The sequence below is a fragment of the Aphelocoma coerulescens genome, chromosome 15 (genome assembly GCF_041296385.1).
Source record: "Aphelocoma coerulescens isolate FSJ_1873_10779 chromosome 15, UR_Acoe_1.0, whole genome shotgun sequence".
Classification (NCBI taxonomy): Eukaryota; Metazoa; Chordata; class Aves; order Passeriformes; family Corvidae; genus Aphelocoma; species Aphelocoma coerulescens.
In genome coordinates, this window is record NC_091029.1 from 1,112,142 (window position 1) to 1,129,636 (window position 17,495).

The 17,495-nt window shown below is 42.7% G+C and overlaps 1 protein-coding gene across 6 annotated transcripts in view; it reads right to left on the reverse strand.

Moving 5' to 3' along the window:
- Positions 1 to 224: 224 nt before the first annotated feature.
- GLT1D1 (glycosyltransferase 1 domain containing 1) overlaps positions 225 to 17,495 on the reverse strand; it is a 43,785-nt gene continuing 26,514 nt past the window's right edge. For 2 of the 6 annotated variants that reach the window (XR_011155396.1, XR_011155397.1), the window contains exons 8-13: positions 17,358 to 17,407; positions 12,951 to 12,994; positions 12,361 to 12,481; positions 9,315 to 9,418; positions 7,406 to 8,339; positions 7,205 to 7,281 (exon numbers count right to left, since the gene is read on the reverse strand). Coding sequence is in view for 4 of the 6 variants with exons in the window: in XM_069030696.1 (XP_068886797.1) it covers positions 1,472 to 1,618; positions 7,183 to 7,281; positions 12,361 to 12,481; positions 12,951 to 12,994; positions 17,358 to 17,407 (461 nt within the window). In the remaining 2 variants the exon portion in view is untranslated. Of the gene's footprint in view, positions 1,619 to 3,328; positions 6,654 to 7,182; positions 7,282 to 7,405; positions 8,340 to 9,314; positions 9,419 to 12,360; positions 12,482 to 12,950; positions 12,995 to 17,357; positions 17,408 to 17,495 lie in introns of those variants that run through there. The other 4 variants (XM_069030696.1, XM_069030697.1, XM_069030699.1 and 1 more) reach the window with 4 other exon arrangements.

Genomic DNA, 17,495 nt, shown 5'->3' on the forward strand with positions numbered 1-17,495 from the left:
CTGGTGGCTTTTAGACTGAGGAGTAGCACAGCTGCACTTGCACCCCAGCATGGCAAAGGACACACCAGGAGTATTGAGGGAAAATGTGCTCAAAAGGGAGCGCAGCAATTCCTGGGGTTTAAATCAGGCCGGTTTTGCCCTTGGGGATTGTGTTATTGAAGGCAGAGCTGAGCAGCCCCAGCAAAAAACAAGGAGGGAAATCTGGGAGAAATCAATATACAGCATTCAAACTGCTTTCTTGTTTACTGTACCAGGCTCTTGCAAAACATAAAAAATAGAGAGGAAAGCTTAAAATACACAGTGAACTTCATTATTACAAAGAGAAGTCTGACACAACAGCCACTGAAGTCAACAGAAAACATTTCCCAAGCTCTCCTTGGGGCAGGAGCGAGACTACACAAAGCAAACAGTTTCCTAACAACAAGTAGTTAGAAATATGACCCTCATTTTTTTTTTTTTTTCTCTAGCTGCAAGTCCTTTGATGACCAGTTACAGACACAAAGATATGTCCATGAGCCCTGGGCTGACAGGGGTGATCAGTGTGGACTTTAAGCAGAGATCAGTCTCACTTTAAGACAGCCTGCTGCATTATATTGCAATACATCCTGCAAAGCCACAAATAAGAACAAGCAGTACCAAAACACACAGTAAATTGAAAATACCCCCCCGCCCCCCTTTTTATAGGTCTCATAAATCTTTTAATAAATAAGTAAATCACAGAGGTACCAAAGGAACTGGCAAACTCAAGAGGTAGTTTATGTAACAGAGCATCTCTGTCTGTGAACAGCCACTGCTCCAGGGCACTGCACAGCTCTGGCACCTGAGCCAGGTCTGGGCTACCTCCTGCTCTGGTCCCCAGGAAAAAAATGTATGCACAGGACTGCTGGGCCATAGCAGCTGCTCTGGAAGGGCTGCAGGGGGTCGGGGGGCAGCACAGAACAAGCCCTGTACTCCTCCCTTGCCCCAAACATCAGCATTCCCTTTGCTTTTTGTGCTCACTGCTGGTCTGAGGGAAGGTGCCACGGTAAGAAGGGAATACTCTGTTTGTGTAGCCTGGGCTTTGGCAGCAGCTGTGGGGTGGGTACCTGAGTCTGTTCAGATGGGTGTAAGTGGAAAGGAAGCTGCTGCTGCTGCAGGGGCTGGGGATGCACCACGGGCAGAACATTTCCCATAAGCTCTGTGTGGTGGGAGCTCCCCTGTGTGCAGGAAATCCTCCACCCTCTGAGGCCTCCTCACAGCAAACTCCTGGGCTCTGCTCCAGGGCTGTCCTCCTGCTGGGCTGGGGGGAACGGGCACACAGGCACAGGGAGCTGAGCGGGACACCTGGGAAGCAGCTGTGATCGTGGTATGTTTGAACAGAATAACAATGCATGTCTGACTATTTTTCTGAAGAGAACCCAAGAGAAACCCAAACCTAATCACATTTCCATCATTAAAGTGCTCTACTGGCTCTCAGCTGGAGTCTTGCAAGTCACTGGAGTCTCAGCACAAGATTCTGGTAGGTTTTCCTTTCACCTTCCCAGGAATGATGTTTCTTCACGTAATCTTTGGCCCTTGTTATAATTTCTTTTTCCATAATGGGGTCATTCATCAAACTCTTGGACAGCACAACAAACTCCTAAAAAAGATAAAGAAATTAATCAATTAAAATTTCTTTGAAAAAGTCCTAATGATACTGAAATAGCTGGTACCTGTTCAACTGTGAGCCAATATATGAAGCTGTCCTAAGTAATTTTTCAAGGTCAATACTGTAATTTATTTATAAAGAATGATCAATAAATAATAATCTTATTATTTTATGCAGCCCACCAATTAAGACATTAAAAATCAAATACAATTCCCAGAGTGTTAAGACAAATAAGCAACAACTTTTAATGGCACAAAAATTGTCTGCCTACCCAATGGTTGGAAACCCAGGCTGGTTGTAAATTAATTGCCTGGTCTGCATGGAGGACAACAATCAGATGTTTGAGCTCAGCTCAGCTAAACTTTTATCTCATTGCTACTGCGACATCGTCAGTGAATTTTATGGTAAAAAAGTCACAACATAAACACAGTGTAAAGATAAGAGCAGGCCTGCAGCAGCCAGCTCTTCTGGAGGGGCTGCACCTGGGCAGATACAGCAGGGTTAGCTCAACAAACACCAAAAAAAGCTATATATTCCCTTTAACTTCACTGGGCAAAATACCAGAGCTCAAAGATCACAACTGTTCCTCTGCCTGCTCCTCTGCCTCTCTCATTTACTTCTGGGCAAGAGAAATTGTGATCTTCAAACATGTGAAAGGAGATTTGATGTCTGAACTAATCTATTCTGAGCAGCTGGTCTAATTTTCTATCAAGAGACAACTTCCAGTGCTTCAGCTTGATTACAAATGTGCTCAGATCTGTGCAAAATAGTGCCTTGGTTCAGCTCAGGAAAGCAGACAGCTCTTGTGTCAGTGGAAAATTAAGATAATGTACTACTACACAATTGGTAGTGAAGATCAGTGCATGGAGACATGGGGGACAAAGAGGATGGGAGAAGGAGATACATTATTTACAGAGCCTGTCAGCTGTGACAGGAAATATCACAGGTAACACCAGAGCTTATCTCAACATTAGCTAAAGTAGAAGACTATACCTGAAAATCTAAGTACACAGAGTGCCTAAATACCTCCTCAGATAGAGACTCTCTGGCTAGCACAGAATGGGCTTTGCTGTGGCAGGGCCAGTGATGGCTCTGAGGCAGACATTGTGGGCTGCTAGGGGAAATCCCAGTGAGCAGGGGACAATCACTGCTGGGACTCCCTCTGACAAGACAAACCAGCAGCGTGTGCATCACTGCCAGGAAATGAAACAGAGACACAGATCACTTCTGTGCAAAGCTTTGTAACCAGCTAAGAGAACGAGCAGATTTTCACAGACACATGTGAACAGCAACCCCTTACTCTACATAACCCAGTGCTGCTGCTAAGCTGTGCTCTGGCTACAGAGCAGCTCTGGACAAGCCAGGAGAGCCACGTGCTCTGTGTCCAGCCTGCTGGCCACCCACAGCTGCCCTGGGCTGATTTAACTGGGATTGCAGTCCCTCACTTGTGAGATGTCCCCAGAGCAGGGGTGGGAGCACCCGAGGCTGTGTCTGGCAGACCCAACCCCAGCTCCACACACACCTTCCTCTCCTGCCCCAGACACAACAGGCAGGGTGGGAAAGTCTCACCTGACTTGTGCTGGCTTCATCCAATTGCCTGGATAATCACAGTAATAAATACTGTTCACACTGAACTTCATTCCAACTTTAATTTTATGGTCCTGTGGAGGATTTTATTTAAAGTAATGTTTAAAAATAATTTATGTAAATTACCTAAGAACAGAAGCAGCAATGTAACATTTCTTGACAGGTAGTCCTATTAGCATTCTTTGAAAATGTGGAGATGGAGGATAAAAACTTGGAAACATGTAAATGATAGAAGAAATGAGATCCTTATTCATGGTTACCATACTTAAGGCTGAGGATAATTTCAGGAAAAAATGCCAAACTGAGTCCAAAGCATAAAAATTGAGAAAATGCAGGAGAGAGAAAAAACAAATGGAAAAATACCAGGAGATGGAGAGTAAGGACTTCTCAGGCTTATCCCTACTTCTTCTCCTAATCCAATGTGACCACCCACAAGTCACTTGCAATCTGACTGGAAGCCAGTGGGAAGATTCACTGTGACTTATCTGGGTTTTGCCTCTTACCCTTGGAGCAGCTGGCTGAGCTTGTTTTCAGGTTTGGATGCTCAGCTTTAGATAGCAATAACTTCATTTTTCAGGTGTCTCCCCTAACTACAAGTGACTGGCATTTCAGTTGTGGTTGTGTGGCAAGTCTGAGGCCTGGACTTGCAGCATGCAGACATTCAGAACTCTGAGCTCTTTCAGAAAATCCAGCATTTCATTCTGCTTTTCCAGAAGCCTGGAATATATAAAGCAATTACAGGGAGGGGACACGTCTCCAGTAGCTGTTGTGCTGTATCTGTGCCAGTGATACTTGCACAAATATTTATGCACTCCCTTATGTTGTTGTAGATGGGAAGTAAGCTTCAGTTTTGGTGAAAGAGGGGTCAAATTCACAAATTGCCTTTCAACTATCAGACCTGAGCGTATGAGCTCCAGCAGCCCAGATGAAGGAGGTGATATTCATGATAGCTTACTACTTGGGGCCATCCACATTTCTAATAAACCTTTACTCCCAGAAAGGAGTGGGTATAATTAATTTAGAGGTGGCAGCAAAACACAGTGTAAACTTGAGCCTCAGCAGTCAGTCACAACCCAGAAAAAGGGGAGAAAATCATCTCCTGTACATCCAGAAGCACTCTCACATCTGCCCTTTTCAGGGGAAGTACTCCACCACAAACACAGGCATTTTTCAACAGCAACATCCACAATACAGTTTTCTCCCGGTAAATTGACCAATCATCCTTAAAGAAAATGTCAACTCCTCTATATAGTACCTAAAATAAATCCTGTATAATATTTTGCACAGGCACAGGAACCCAGGTATCCAGGAGATAAAGCTGGAAAATGAGTGCACTGAGTAAAAAGAATGAATAATTCTTCAATTACCATGAGAGCTGCACCGGTGCCGCAGCTCACACATAATGAAAATAAGATGCATGGTTAATATATTATTTATGTAATGAAAGCAAGACTGCAATTAAAGCATTTCACAGCAGCTTCAGCAGACAGAAGGATGCAATCCTTAAACAACAGGAGTGAGCCCAGGGAAGGCAGAGGCCAGGCGTGACTGCAGAGCAGTGACAGGAGCTGGCCCTGTGTGCTGCCGAGGCCAGGGGCCAGCGCTCCTGGGGAGCCTGAGCTGGGACAGCTGCCACTGCCACAAGCTCCCAGCTGCTCTGCTCAGGTGAGGGGTCAAAGGCCTGAACGCCTGGGCTGCTCCTGGCCTGGAGCCCTGGTGGAGAAGCCCTGAGCGAGTGGCAGAGGGAAGCACTGGATGGCAGAGCCGTGCTGCTGCTCCTCCAAACGCTGCCTCTGCTCTCAGGGGCTGGCCAAGTCACACCCCCTCAGCCTCTCTCCATGCTTGGTCCCTCTCTTATTGGCTTTGAAGTTTATTTACCTCTTTTCTCTTTATTTAGGTCCTTCCCTGAGCTTTTACAGACATTGAACATGTAATTCTGAAACTTAGCCTGCTGAATAACTCTTTGTGTCTTCCCGTTTAACAGAGTTTTGCATTATTTATTGCCCCATTCTTATCTCTTACTTTTTTTTATTTCAGGTCCCATTAACTCAGTGTCAAATATTCCATAAACTTGCAAATGCAAGCCGCAGCAGGATCAAACCATGATTTAAAAGTAATGTGCACAGTAATGTGCACAAATGATGGAGTGTCAGGAACAAAACGTTCTATGGCTTTCACTGTCAGATTAACTATTTCCATCTGAGTGCTGCCTCCAGTGACTGGCAGGGCTTTTGCTATTTCCAGCCAAATGCAAATGGTTAAAGATGGCTACAATTAGACACAACATCTACTTTCCTGTAAGCCACAAAAGCTCACTTCCAGCAAGAATGAAAGAATAAAGCCAACAGCACTCACAATTTAAAACAATCCTCATTGCATAATGGTTAATTAATATCCCTCTAATTTGGCTTTCAAAAGACAGCAGGCTCAACTGCTCCTATCTAAAGTACCTGTACTGCAAAGCTTTCCCTCCTCAGATCAGAAACAACTGAAAATAAGCAATGCCTTCTACTCCTGAGCTATGATCCAGCCTGTATCTTCACAACCAGATAGGATCCACCAAACTTAGCAAAGGAAATTCCTTTTCTAATCCACCAAACTTAGCAAAGGAAAATTTCTTTTCTAATCTTTGTTGGTCCAGATTCTTGGAGCCAGAGACAGACTTTGCCAAGCACCTGGATCCAGTTCTAGACAGATTTATGGCCTGTGACTCTAGTCCTGATATTAAAGACAGCCCTTCAGTCCTCAGCCATTTGTACAGAGTCACTGATGCCACGGGGACCCCTGGGTGAAATGTGTAGCAGATTTTTAATTGATCTCCAGTCCCAAATAAACACGTGGAACATGGGATGCTTGGAGGTCACAGAAGAGGCTCCTTACAGGGACAGATGACAAAGCTAATTGGGGCTGGTATGAATAATGAATCTGAATTCCAAGCCAAATGCAGCCAGAGTGTTGAGGGAAACAACAGAATGTACCAGCATTAATACCAGGAGAGCTCTCAGTCCCTGGTTCAATAGGATTGTGTGTCCTGGAAGCTTTGGAGGAGCATATGGAAGTCAATGGGCTTTTTTCAGGGAATACATGTACAGAAGTTATCAAAGAAATATTTTGGGTTTGGTAGAAACCACTGGAAACATTGAATATTCCAGAAACAAACAGAACCATACTTGAATTGCAAGAGTTCTTCTATTAAAAAACTCCTCCAAAGAAGATTCACCTTCCAGAAGCACATCTTAACAGAATGCATTAATCACACACTCCACAAAGTAAATAAATAAGATACATTTTCTACTTTGCAAAATTATCAAATGGTGTATTCTAGTATGGTTTCTTTAATCTTGAGTTGGATGAAACTCAGAGGGAATCTTTTTCTGAGAGTCATCTTCCACAGCATACATGAATATGTAACAGCAAAGCCCTAATGCAGGAAAATACACTGAAATGAAAATTTCCAGCATTTAAATATGGTTACTGTTCCCTCTCTCCCCACTCTTATTTAACTTCACTGAGGCTTCATCCTAACACTTGACTTAATTTTAGTCATTAATTTCTCTGACTGAGCAATATCTTGCATCTAAAAATACTTTACATTAACACTGACTGCAAAATGTGTCAGCTGAAACTTGAGGCTCATTCTCTTTTGGAGAGCTACAGCTTGTCTAATACAAGCTCCTATTCCACTTATTTATTACTTGAAGGGAAATCTGACACATCCAGAGCATCTCCTGCAGGATGCAGTTATGGAACCTTCAAACCCCAGTGCAACAAGTGGCTCTGAGCAGCTCAGACAAACATTCAGCAAGGCTGACACCTAGTACAAGCTCCCTGAACTGCAAATGCAGGGGAGGCAGCAGCACAGCTCCAAAAAGGAGAATCTGGGGAAAACTGCCGAGAGGAAAAGCCAAGCATCCAGACAGACACAAGCCTGTATAGAAAAGGAACCTAAGGATCCGTGCTTTTCTTACCTGGGGATTTGAAAACAGCAGTCCTGTTTCCTTGTGCTTTATTATTGCTGCATTCCCAGGAATGTTCCTAGCCAGCACTGGAATTTCTAAATCCATTGCCTAGAGGAATATTAAAAAAAAAAAAAAGGAAACAACAGTTTATAAGGATTCATGGATTTCAAGGTGCTAATGACGACAATTTTTATAAGAAAAGTAGAAACAACAAACCAAACTTCTTTCCCACCTTTCCAGTTTTTTAACTGAAATATACCATGTGTAAGGTGATCTCCTATGTGGAACTTCTTGGAAATATTTGCTTATATTTCTGTTAATCTTGTAACTTTGAACACACTATCAGAAGCAATCAGTGCAGAAAGTCCATGGATAGCTGTTCCATCCTTTATTCTTTCCCACCTCGAAGTGTGCACTTTGTTTTCCCCTGGAAGCTCCCAACACCAGGCTTGAAGACAATAAAATTAAAGTCCAGCTCAAAGGTTGTTACCAAGTCGTTCCCTTACTGTGTGTGAGAAGATGTGTTCAGAGCACACAAAGCCAGGGAAATAGCTGTTTCCTAGTTCTGGTCAAACACAGTTTCCCCAGATTTTCTATAACATATGCAGAACTCAAGACTTGTGGGCAGTTCAACAACAGCAAAGGGACCTTGGAAGTCACTTGGCACTTTCTGCCAGGTTCTGATTCCTGTGGGTCACAGAAAGCTCTGGGAAAAGCTTTTGTTTTGAGATGATCTGTGGGCATGGCCTTCCCAGGACTGCGAGCGAGCAGGGGCTGCAGGAGCAACTGAGCTCTACCAAGAGAGCAGAGGAAAGTTCTGCTCTCAGAACACACTGTGCTTCCAAACCACAAGATCTGCACAGCCTGTGGGACTCCTCAGAGAGCAGGGAACACATCTGAAGGAGGCATTTGTGTGTGCTCAGGTAAATACATTAAAAAGGAAGGGAGCTGTGGGCTCTCAGCTCACACCGTTTCAGGCTGCTGCAGAATCAGCATCCACTCCCAGCCAGCAAAGCATTCCCCAGAGACCACTGCCAAGCCACTTCAGAAAACACAGCTCCAGTTCTGTGTGCAAACCCTGGGCACTCAGCTCTGCTGCTCCTGCATGTCCTGATCCGAAAGCTTTAATTACTATTGATGAATTGGGAAGTCTGGAGATGCACTCACTGTAAAACCAGAAATATTCATATCGTGCAATTATCACAGTGTCAAATGAGGAAGAAATTCACTCCCTGAAATCTTCACACTGTTTCATACTGATTCCCTGTCACTCCAGAGTCAATGCATTTTTAATTGCTGTCATTACAATCCTGCACGAGGAGCAATTTTGCTTCAGTCCACAGAGCAAGCAAACAAAATTCCAAGGAGAAAACCATGATTTTTTTATAGTTTGGACAAAACTGAAGAGACAAATACCCAGGCTGATAATGTACAGGAAGGGACTGCTGGGACTTTGCGACATGTTTTAATAACTTAAAATATCCAAGGAAAGCACTGTTTAAATCACCACTGCAGATGTATTAGTCTGACCATAGCATTTCTATGGTCCTGGCACAACCATCTGCTTTGCAGCAGGTAGTGCTAAAAATAGTAACAACCCTTAATGATATAACCTGTTCTACACTTTGTATCAGAAACTACCAGATTATCTGGGGGTAATTCAGACAGATTAATGAAGTGAACACAAACCAGAATAAATTAGAAATATATTGAGACACGGATTTTTTTAAAAGGAAGTTTTTAAGAAGTCATTTTGGTGAAAGAAAACACAGTCTTTGGTCACCCACAAATCATTGGGTCATTTGCTCTAACTTCACTATTAAACAAATCAGTTTTCCAAAGGAAGAGATCCAAGAGCATTGGGTGACAGTCTGTACAGATGTTCACAGAGCTTTGCCCAGGAAATGAGAGAGGTCAGGGTCCCACTTTTCCTGGCAGGCTGGGAATCTGCAGCTCCAGGAAGCTGCTCTTGGCTCCAGTTACCCCAGTACAGCCCCAACACCGGCACCCCTGCAGCACCAACACCCCCAAGAGTGACAGAATTTCTGATTCAGCTCTTTCTGACAGCCTTACACACCCTCATGTTCAGGCTGCTGACCTCACCCAACACCTTCAGGGAATAAGGAATGAAGATATTTTACCTGAACTTCTGAGCTGCAAATCCTGAGCTGGGTGGTGGCAGTGAAGCGTGGCAGCGGCTGCTGTCACCTGCCCGAGGCCCTCCCCTGCCCTCGCTGCATTTTTCCTTTGAAAAACCAAAAATGTCAAGAATTTCAGGTCTGGCTCCTTCCCAAGCAGGCAACTGTCCACTGAAGGGAAGGAGCACCTGGACAGTGCCCATGGAACAGGAGTGTGAGCGGCCTGGGGCAGTTCTGTGCTGCCCTGCAGGTTACACTGGGCTGCAGCACAGCTAAAATGTGTTTCAAGGCATCTTCCTTCACCTCTGGTTTTGAAAGCTACAGAGCTGAGGATTGATTGAAGTCAAGCACCAAGTTTATGTTGAATTTTTTTAATTTCTAAACTCTAAAGGGAAAGACATTTGTTCTGTCTCAGATTTGGAGGGCAGTAACTGCTACACAAGAAAATCTTCAGGTCCCCAAACGCACAGGTACCAGTGAATTACAGCTACTGAAAGAACAGATGGCCACATACTTTAGATGCAGGGCTGCCTTTATACCACTGGCCTTAAACAAATGGATTGGGCTGTAAATAATTACTGCACAAAGTGGCTTCGAATTTAATTTAGATACTCTATTTTTAAGCAGTAAAAAGAATCATTTGCATTGTTGAAAATATGTATAATTTACTGACCTGGGTTTCAGGAATAATAGCATAAACCAACATTTTAGTCCATTGGCCATCTGTTTTGTTACATTATTTTGACTGCAAATGTGTTTTACTGCTCTTGCAGAAGGATGCAGGGTGTAAATTGAAGCTGTGGGAACGTTACCCAATAAGCACCTCTGCCCAGCAATGCAAGGCTGGTAGAGCAAATACAGGGTTTATTTACTACTTTGTCTTCTACATTGTCCCTCATTTTCCTCCTTCTAGCCTATACATCTTTTTGTTGGATCTTCAATTTTATTGCTTTACAACATCCCTTCATCTTTTTTTTTTTTTTTAATCATTTGTTATGGCTTTTATTCCAAACTGCTAGGCCTGTGCTTCACACATTGGCCACGATTGGATTTTACCTTACAGCACAATAGAGTCTGCCCAACTTCCTTTTCTACATTTTTAAAACTTTTTAAATTGGCTTCTTTTTGGCAACAACGTAACAGTCTAATGATTTTTACAACAGTTGGAATATTCCTGAGAGCACAGAAAAAGTGCTCCAATGAAATGATGCTGGAGTCAAAACCTTGTTTTAGCAGGAATTTAGGGAACACACAAACCTTTCCTGCAGTGGTGCCCTTGCCACCATCACATGCCCAGGAACGTGCAGAATTCTTGAGATCTCAGAGGAGGAGATACATTTTTAATGTTTGCTATAATGTTTGTTTTCTCTTCTTCAAATGCCAAACAGAAAACAGATCAGTTACGGTCAAATCTGGGAGATACCAGAACCAGCTGACAAAGTAATTAGTGATGGCTCCTAGCTCTTTCATACCTTGAGGCAGGTTGCACTAGATATGATTATCTATTTATCTCATTTATCTATTATATATTTATCTCACTCTAAAATACTGTTTACAGATTCATGACCTTGTTAAATGTTGAGCATCAAAGACAATGAGAGTTGCATTTCCAAACTCAAGCCTGTTATTCCCAGCCTAGGAGCAGAAGGTTTTTATGCATAGTTTTGTGCCTTATTATTTAACCAGATCTCAGCAGATGGCCCTTCCTGCTGCTGGCCACCCCAGGAAAGAACTTCACTGTGTTAGACTGGCACTCCCTGAGAGAGAGATGTTCTCAGCAGGGTATTCTATTAGCGTGTCCTCAAATCCCAGTGTCCAGGTGACAGCAAAGAGACACTCAAATCCCAAACCCTTTGGAGGGGAGTCTACACCAATTGTCCCGTCAGTCCTGAGCTGCACAACGATTTGTACCAGACCAAGCACACAGGCACTGCTGTTGCAGATGCTGTGTCTCCTCAGAGCCTTCCTGGTTTGCTTTGCTCCTGTTTCTCACTCCCTGACACTGGAGAAATAAATCAGGTTGATTTTTGGTCCACTGTTCTATGAGTAGCCCTGAGGGGAACAGGGAACTGGTGAGGAGGAGGTGACAGAACTTCCATTTCCCCGAGTCAGGGCTCTGTGCACTCCACCCCAGCCACACAGAGTTTGCCTGGCCTGACACAGCACCAAGTTTGGAAATGTCACAGCCTGTAATTGCTGGAGCAGAGCACTGCTGCTGTGGAAGAGCAGCTGCCTCCACCTCTGAGCACTGGCATTTTGGGATGGAAATACACATTTGCTGTCTCACCATCATCTGCCCTTCCTAATTCCTCTAATGCTCACTTAGTTCTTACTCATGAGGACTTTCAGATGTGTGGAAATGGTGGAAGTGCAGCTCATTAGAAACAAATGGGAGGTTCATTAATACAAATGATGCAATGTTTCTGAGATCACGATGAGCCAACATTCAGCACCCACCAAAATAAATGGAATAATGAAAGGCACTTGCCCACAGAACTTCCACTATAAGTACACTTACTTTTTTCTGAGAAAGCATTTGATACTAAGCAGTGCCCTACTTTGACAGGTATGAAATAAAACTGGTTATTAATTTTCAATACTGATGGCAAAAGAATTAACTGAGCGTGTCATTCATTCATTAATCATTTCAGAATTAAATAACGAAATACAGCTCTTAGATTGCTTTTTGAAAGGATGTAAAAATAAATGAAAGTCCATTCTAGCAAGATTATAAGGAAGTGGGTGTTGAATCAAGCCTAGTGACAACCCCAGTAAATCAGAATGATTTCTACATCTCAGGTCTGTATTGTTAATTTAGCAGGATTGATAAAATTACATTCTATCCTTTAAATAGACAGAGCATAAAAAACTGTCAGTTCAAGGGAAGAAAACCTTAATTGCTAGCACTTGCAAAAAGAAACATTTTAGTTTTGTCTTCACTAGCTTTGAAATACGGACAGCAGATGTTGACACACACTTCCAGTGGCAAAAGGTGGTTTCAGATTCTCTGTAACCTCACAGAATAACCTCGGCACGAGGATGGAATTACCTCCAGGATGGCAGCAGACATCCCCTCGGAGATGGAGCTGTTCACCACGGCAAAGCACCTCCTCACAGCAGCGTGGAGCTCCTCCTGAGGCAGCTCTGGTAACAGATGTACCCCAGGGGCCCTGGAAACCAAGAGATCTCCTAAGCCAGCATGAAAGAAATCATGAAAAGACTGAAAAGAATTGATGAAATTCTTCCCTGTGAGGCAGGTGAGGCACTGGGACAGGCTGCCCAGAGACACTGGGGGTGTTCCATCCCTGGAGTGCTCAAGGCCAGGTTGCACAGGGCTTGGAACTGTCCCTGCCCATGGCTAGGAGGTGGGAACGGGTTCAGCCAGCCCAAACCATTCCATGACTCTATGAGCAATAAATCTAAATCAGAGGAAATCAGGTGTGATATAACACAGAACATGAACACGCTGGTTATTCTAAAACTTAACAGTGTTTGGAATACCTAGTCTGAGAGTAATCCTGACACATTTGTTACTTACACAGAGCTGTGCATGGACATTCATTTGCATATACACGATTTAAAAAGGGGCAGCCAACGGCTTTCATTCAGCAGATGGAAGGCTTAACATTAATTTCTTACCTTTTAAGTTTCTCCTTAACTTCACTTATAAAAACTGGATCAACCTAGAAAGGAGCACACACAGAGGTCAGCAGCACCACTCCAGCACTGCAGCTTGTGTTTGAAATACCCAGAGAAGAAAAATAAAGTTTAGCACATTTTTAAACTAAAATACTCTAATGCTGAGCTTTGAAATCATACCACAGATCTGTAACTTGGTGGTTGTCTCAAAGGCCTGGTGTGACAGCTCCTGTCTGAGAGAGGGGCAGGGCACTGATGTGCCAAGGGACTGTCCCTCTGTGCACAGAGTAAAAATGTGCCTTAGTGACCTCAGGAAGATTCTGGGTGTAAACTAAGACAGTCACACAGGTGCTCTGAGAGAAACAGGTGTTTGAAAAGTAATAAAATTCTAAACCCCAGTAAAACATGAAGGCATTAAAGTGTTGTCTAAGCTGGGTGATTAACTCCAGTAGGGTTATTTACAAAGCTTAACTCTGTCTGCTGTTTTCATTTAACATGATTAAAAGAAATAAACAGAACTTGAAAATCCTTAACTAGACATGAAGAACAGACCTCAGTTTTTTTTATTAAGGCTGACTGACTATATTAGATTGATACATGACAGCTTGCAGCATTGTAAGACTGAGAATAACATGAATTTTTAATGTATATTAATATTTTGAGTTTGATTGTAGGGTTTTTGTTTTAGATTATGAGATACAAAACACAAAGTGTCTTAGAAAACCCTTTTGGTAAAAAGTCAGGATTTATTTTATAACTATGATTGTATGCTTTGAACACAAAATTGATTATTTTATGAAAACTGGGCTTCATAAATTTAAACATTGAAGCGGATCACTCTTGCACTAAGGAAGGAATTCATACTGAATACAAAAAATAAAAGCTTAACTGCTTAAAAAAGTATTTTTGATATTTCCTACTGAATGTCCCAATTGCTATTTCTATATAAATATATTTTTAGCTTTTTCCCCAAAATTCCATTTTGATGCTGAGTTCCCCTCATAAGGAAATACCCTCAGTTTCCATTAAAAACGATGGAGTTCTTGGAAGTGATTTAATGAGCAGTGGGATAAGGTCTTGTGTTCTTGTCCCTCTAGAAGGGTCAGAAAAACTCCAGCCTGTGACTCATAAAATTTGTGAGATGTTAATTCCTATCCCCTCTGCTTCAGTGCAAGCCAAGCAGTCGCCATGTGCCTCACAGACAGAACCAGCCTTTGGGCTGTGTCCTTCTGCTGGTAAATATTCCGTGAGAACTCCGTTAAAATATTGCTGCCAGGGTGGGCACAGCAGTGACTTAGAGGAGCGATGCTCCTGAGCTGCATTTAGGAACTGGGGGGCACAGCTGCCTCACCCCAGGCTCAATGCAGCAGGAACTGGACCCAGCAGGAGCTGCTCACTGAGCTGGGAATGCACTCGGATGTGAGTGCTTCCAAAGCCAACTGACTCTGGCAGGGCAACGAGAACTGAGCACAGGCACCCAAAACCATCCTGCAAACAATGGTGCTTCCACCCAGAATATCTCCATGAGCCACTTCTTGCACAGGTAGCGTTTGCTGCCACTTTGGATGCTGTTACTTCTCAGCACAGAGGCAAACACACTCATCAGCTCCCTATCATTTGTGTAAGCATCACCCACCCTGGGCACAGCCTTCACAGGGCTGCAAATTTATCAATCTGGCAGAGATCAGAGGAAAGCAGCTCGAGTTGAACAGTTCCTATCACAAGAGAAGAGATAAGATGAGATGAGGAAAGGGGTGTGGGCACCCACCAAACAGGTCCAGATGTGCCATTAAGGAAGTTTTACTCTGCTGACAGGAAAAGAAACATCCAAGATGTGTTTGACAATGCAGAAAGTCACAGATCAAATGCTGCACAGAGATGAAGGGGCCTTTTAAGCACAGAGCCCACCTAGCAAATCTTCTATAAACACACAATATTAAAATGCTGCCATATAAATATTAACTCAGACTGAAACAATGGTCCAGGAACATCTTTTTTATAGTGCTGAGACTTTAGACTTTGTAGGGGAAAACAGGTCTCGGTACATTAAAAATTCTGTCAGAATATCACCAGAGTACTACAAGCAGTAGAAGAGCTTGAGGAATCTGCAAAGATATTCAATATGGAGAGGGTGAATTTGCTCAGGCTCTCGGGTTTCTGAGCTTTTGGCAGCACCACTGTGAAAGGAATCCCCTTTACTCCAGCAGTGGGTGACCCCAGGCTCCAATGTTTATCTGATGGAGCAATGTTCTGTACTGCCAACAAGCAGGGTTAAAAACACAAAATGAGCTCTGAGAAGTTACCCAGCAGCTGAACACAAGTTTTGTGGCCATAACTTTTAAGTTTCATAAGCTCCTATTCTTAGAATAAGGAGCTGCTGAAAATTAGCTGCTGTTCCAAATTTCATTATAGAAATGAACAAAAGGAAAACTGGAAGTGGAGACAAATGTGGAAAATTTTACATAACACAGGCCTCAATCCTGCAACATTACCTCGATTGCACCATTGGAGACAATCATGCACAGAAAATGCAGGGAATAATATATAATCTTATGGCAGCAAATATATCATTTTATGGAAGTAAAGCAGAAAATAGAGTGTGGCCCTTTGTTCTTTCTCTTCTTAATTAATATAATCTTATTGTATGGGCTTTTAATATTCACTATAAAAATTACATGCTTCATAGACAGTGGCACTGATTTTCTTAAGATTTTTGTAGTTTGAGAAGCAACATGAATAAGAAAAGTGCAGCTAAATACCAATAGAGCTGAGATGTATTTTTTTTCCTTTAGCAATATTTTAGTTCTGTGAGAGAAATATGCTCTAAAATGTTTTAAGGAGGTTCAGCCCTTGATCCAGCCTCTGCACTGCCATGGGGTTATTTCTGGTCTGTAAAGACATTAGCTTGTGAAAAAGTGAAGCAAATTTAAAAAGACGACTAAAATGTTTAAAATCCTCACTGGAGGCAGCAAGTGCATCTTTTGATTCTAAAGCACAGCTTCATTACACCTGCTCTAGATTTGCCTTCCACACCAGTTCACTTCCAAATCATTTTGTGTATTAGCGTGGAAAAAAAACCCCAGATAAAATAAAAATGTAAAAACAGCTTTTAACAACAAAATCCTATGTCCAAAATTTGCAAAGAATAAAACTGAATGAGAAAATATAAAATTGTTCTGATTTTCCTGTTGAGAGTCTATTTGTTTTTTTTATAAAGCAAATTGCCTGCAAGTTTTCAGGCTCGTGTGGAGAAGAATCAGAGATGAGACTGATACAGAGGGAAGACATTACCCAGATGAAACAGGGAAGCTTTTAGTCCCCTTCAAGCATCAGGGAGAGTTTGTTTCACATGACACAGCTGCCTCCCCAGACCTTTTCCACTGGTTAAACCAAGGCTTCAGGCTGCCTTTTCAAGCCCTCTGCTGTAGGATCGACCTGGAGAACACTGACTTCTTTCTCAAAAGCCCTGTAATGAGTTTTGTAACTTCAGCATTAAGTTACACAGGCAGCACACAAGCAGAAGAATCAAGACAGAGACCAACTTTAAGATTATTCTGAAATGGGGATATATAAAAAGCCTCAGCTTATCCCAGGCTTTAGTGCACTGAGATTCTAAATGTACAAGAAAATTGACTGGTTTTCTTTGTCAGCTCAAGCTCTGTCCTTGCTGCTGGGTGTCAGACAGAACCTGAACATCATTTTGCACCTGCTGACAACTGTTAATTGTGCACGAATCGAGACTCCCAGAAATGGCATCAAAGTCCAGCTGGAATGGAGCAAAGACCCAATGCTCCATGTGAACAAAAGATGTAAGAACAGGGATAACGAGCATCTGAATCACCTTCACAGCATTAAAATCCTCATTAGCAATGCTGTGGAAAAAAGTCCTCCTAGATGGCAACTGCTGCCATTCAAAATATTTTATAGGCTCATTTCTAAGTTATTCATGTTGAAATAGGCATTTCTAATATTTTATTTGCAAAAGCATGCATTTTTAGTAGTTTGTGGGTGTCTAAAATCCCACAGGTGTAACAACAGTAGCCAAGAGTAGAATCCAAGTATTTTGATAGTTTTCAGAACTTGTTTCTGTAATCGAAGGAAGCAGCAAGTGAAGAGATCTGGGCTGCCTCAGGGTGCTTCCTCCTGCAAAACCCCCTGAGGTGTTTCCCTCTGCAGTGCAGGAGCCCTTCTGTTGACAGCACAGCTCTGAACTTTGGAACTCTGGGCACTGGAATCGCTTCCACAGTTTAGACCTGTTGGGAACAGCCTTTACAACTTCTAGGTTTGCACCTTCTTATCTCCTTAACAGAAATCCTCTGACCTAGGTTCAGTCTGGAATAGGTCTGTGGTATCTCAGATGCAGGGAAATGGAAGTATTTAGAAATAAAAATTACAACAGCAACTTACTGCAGGTCCAATAATGCCCAGGTGGACACTGGGGTCCTTTCTGTGCCACTCTGAAACAGAAGAGGAACAACTTTTTTATTAATAAAAATTATTAATTTTTTAATCAATGTAAATAGCTCCATGACGGAAGAATTAGAC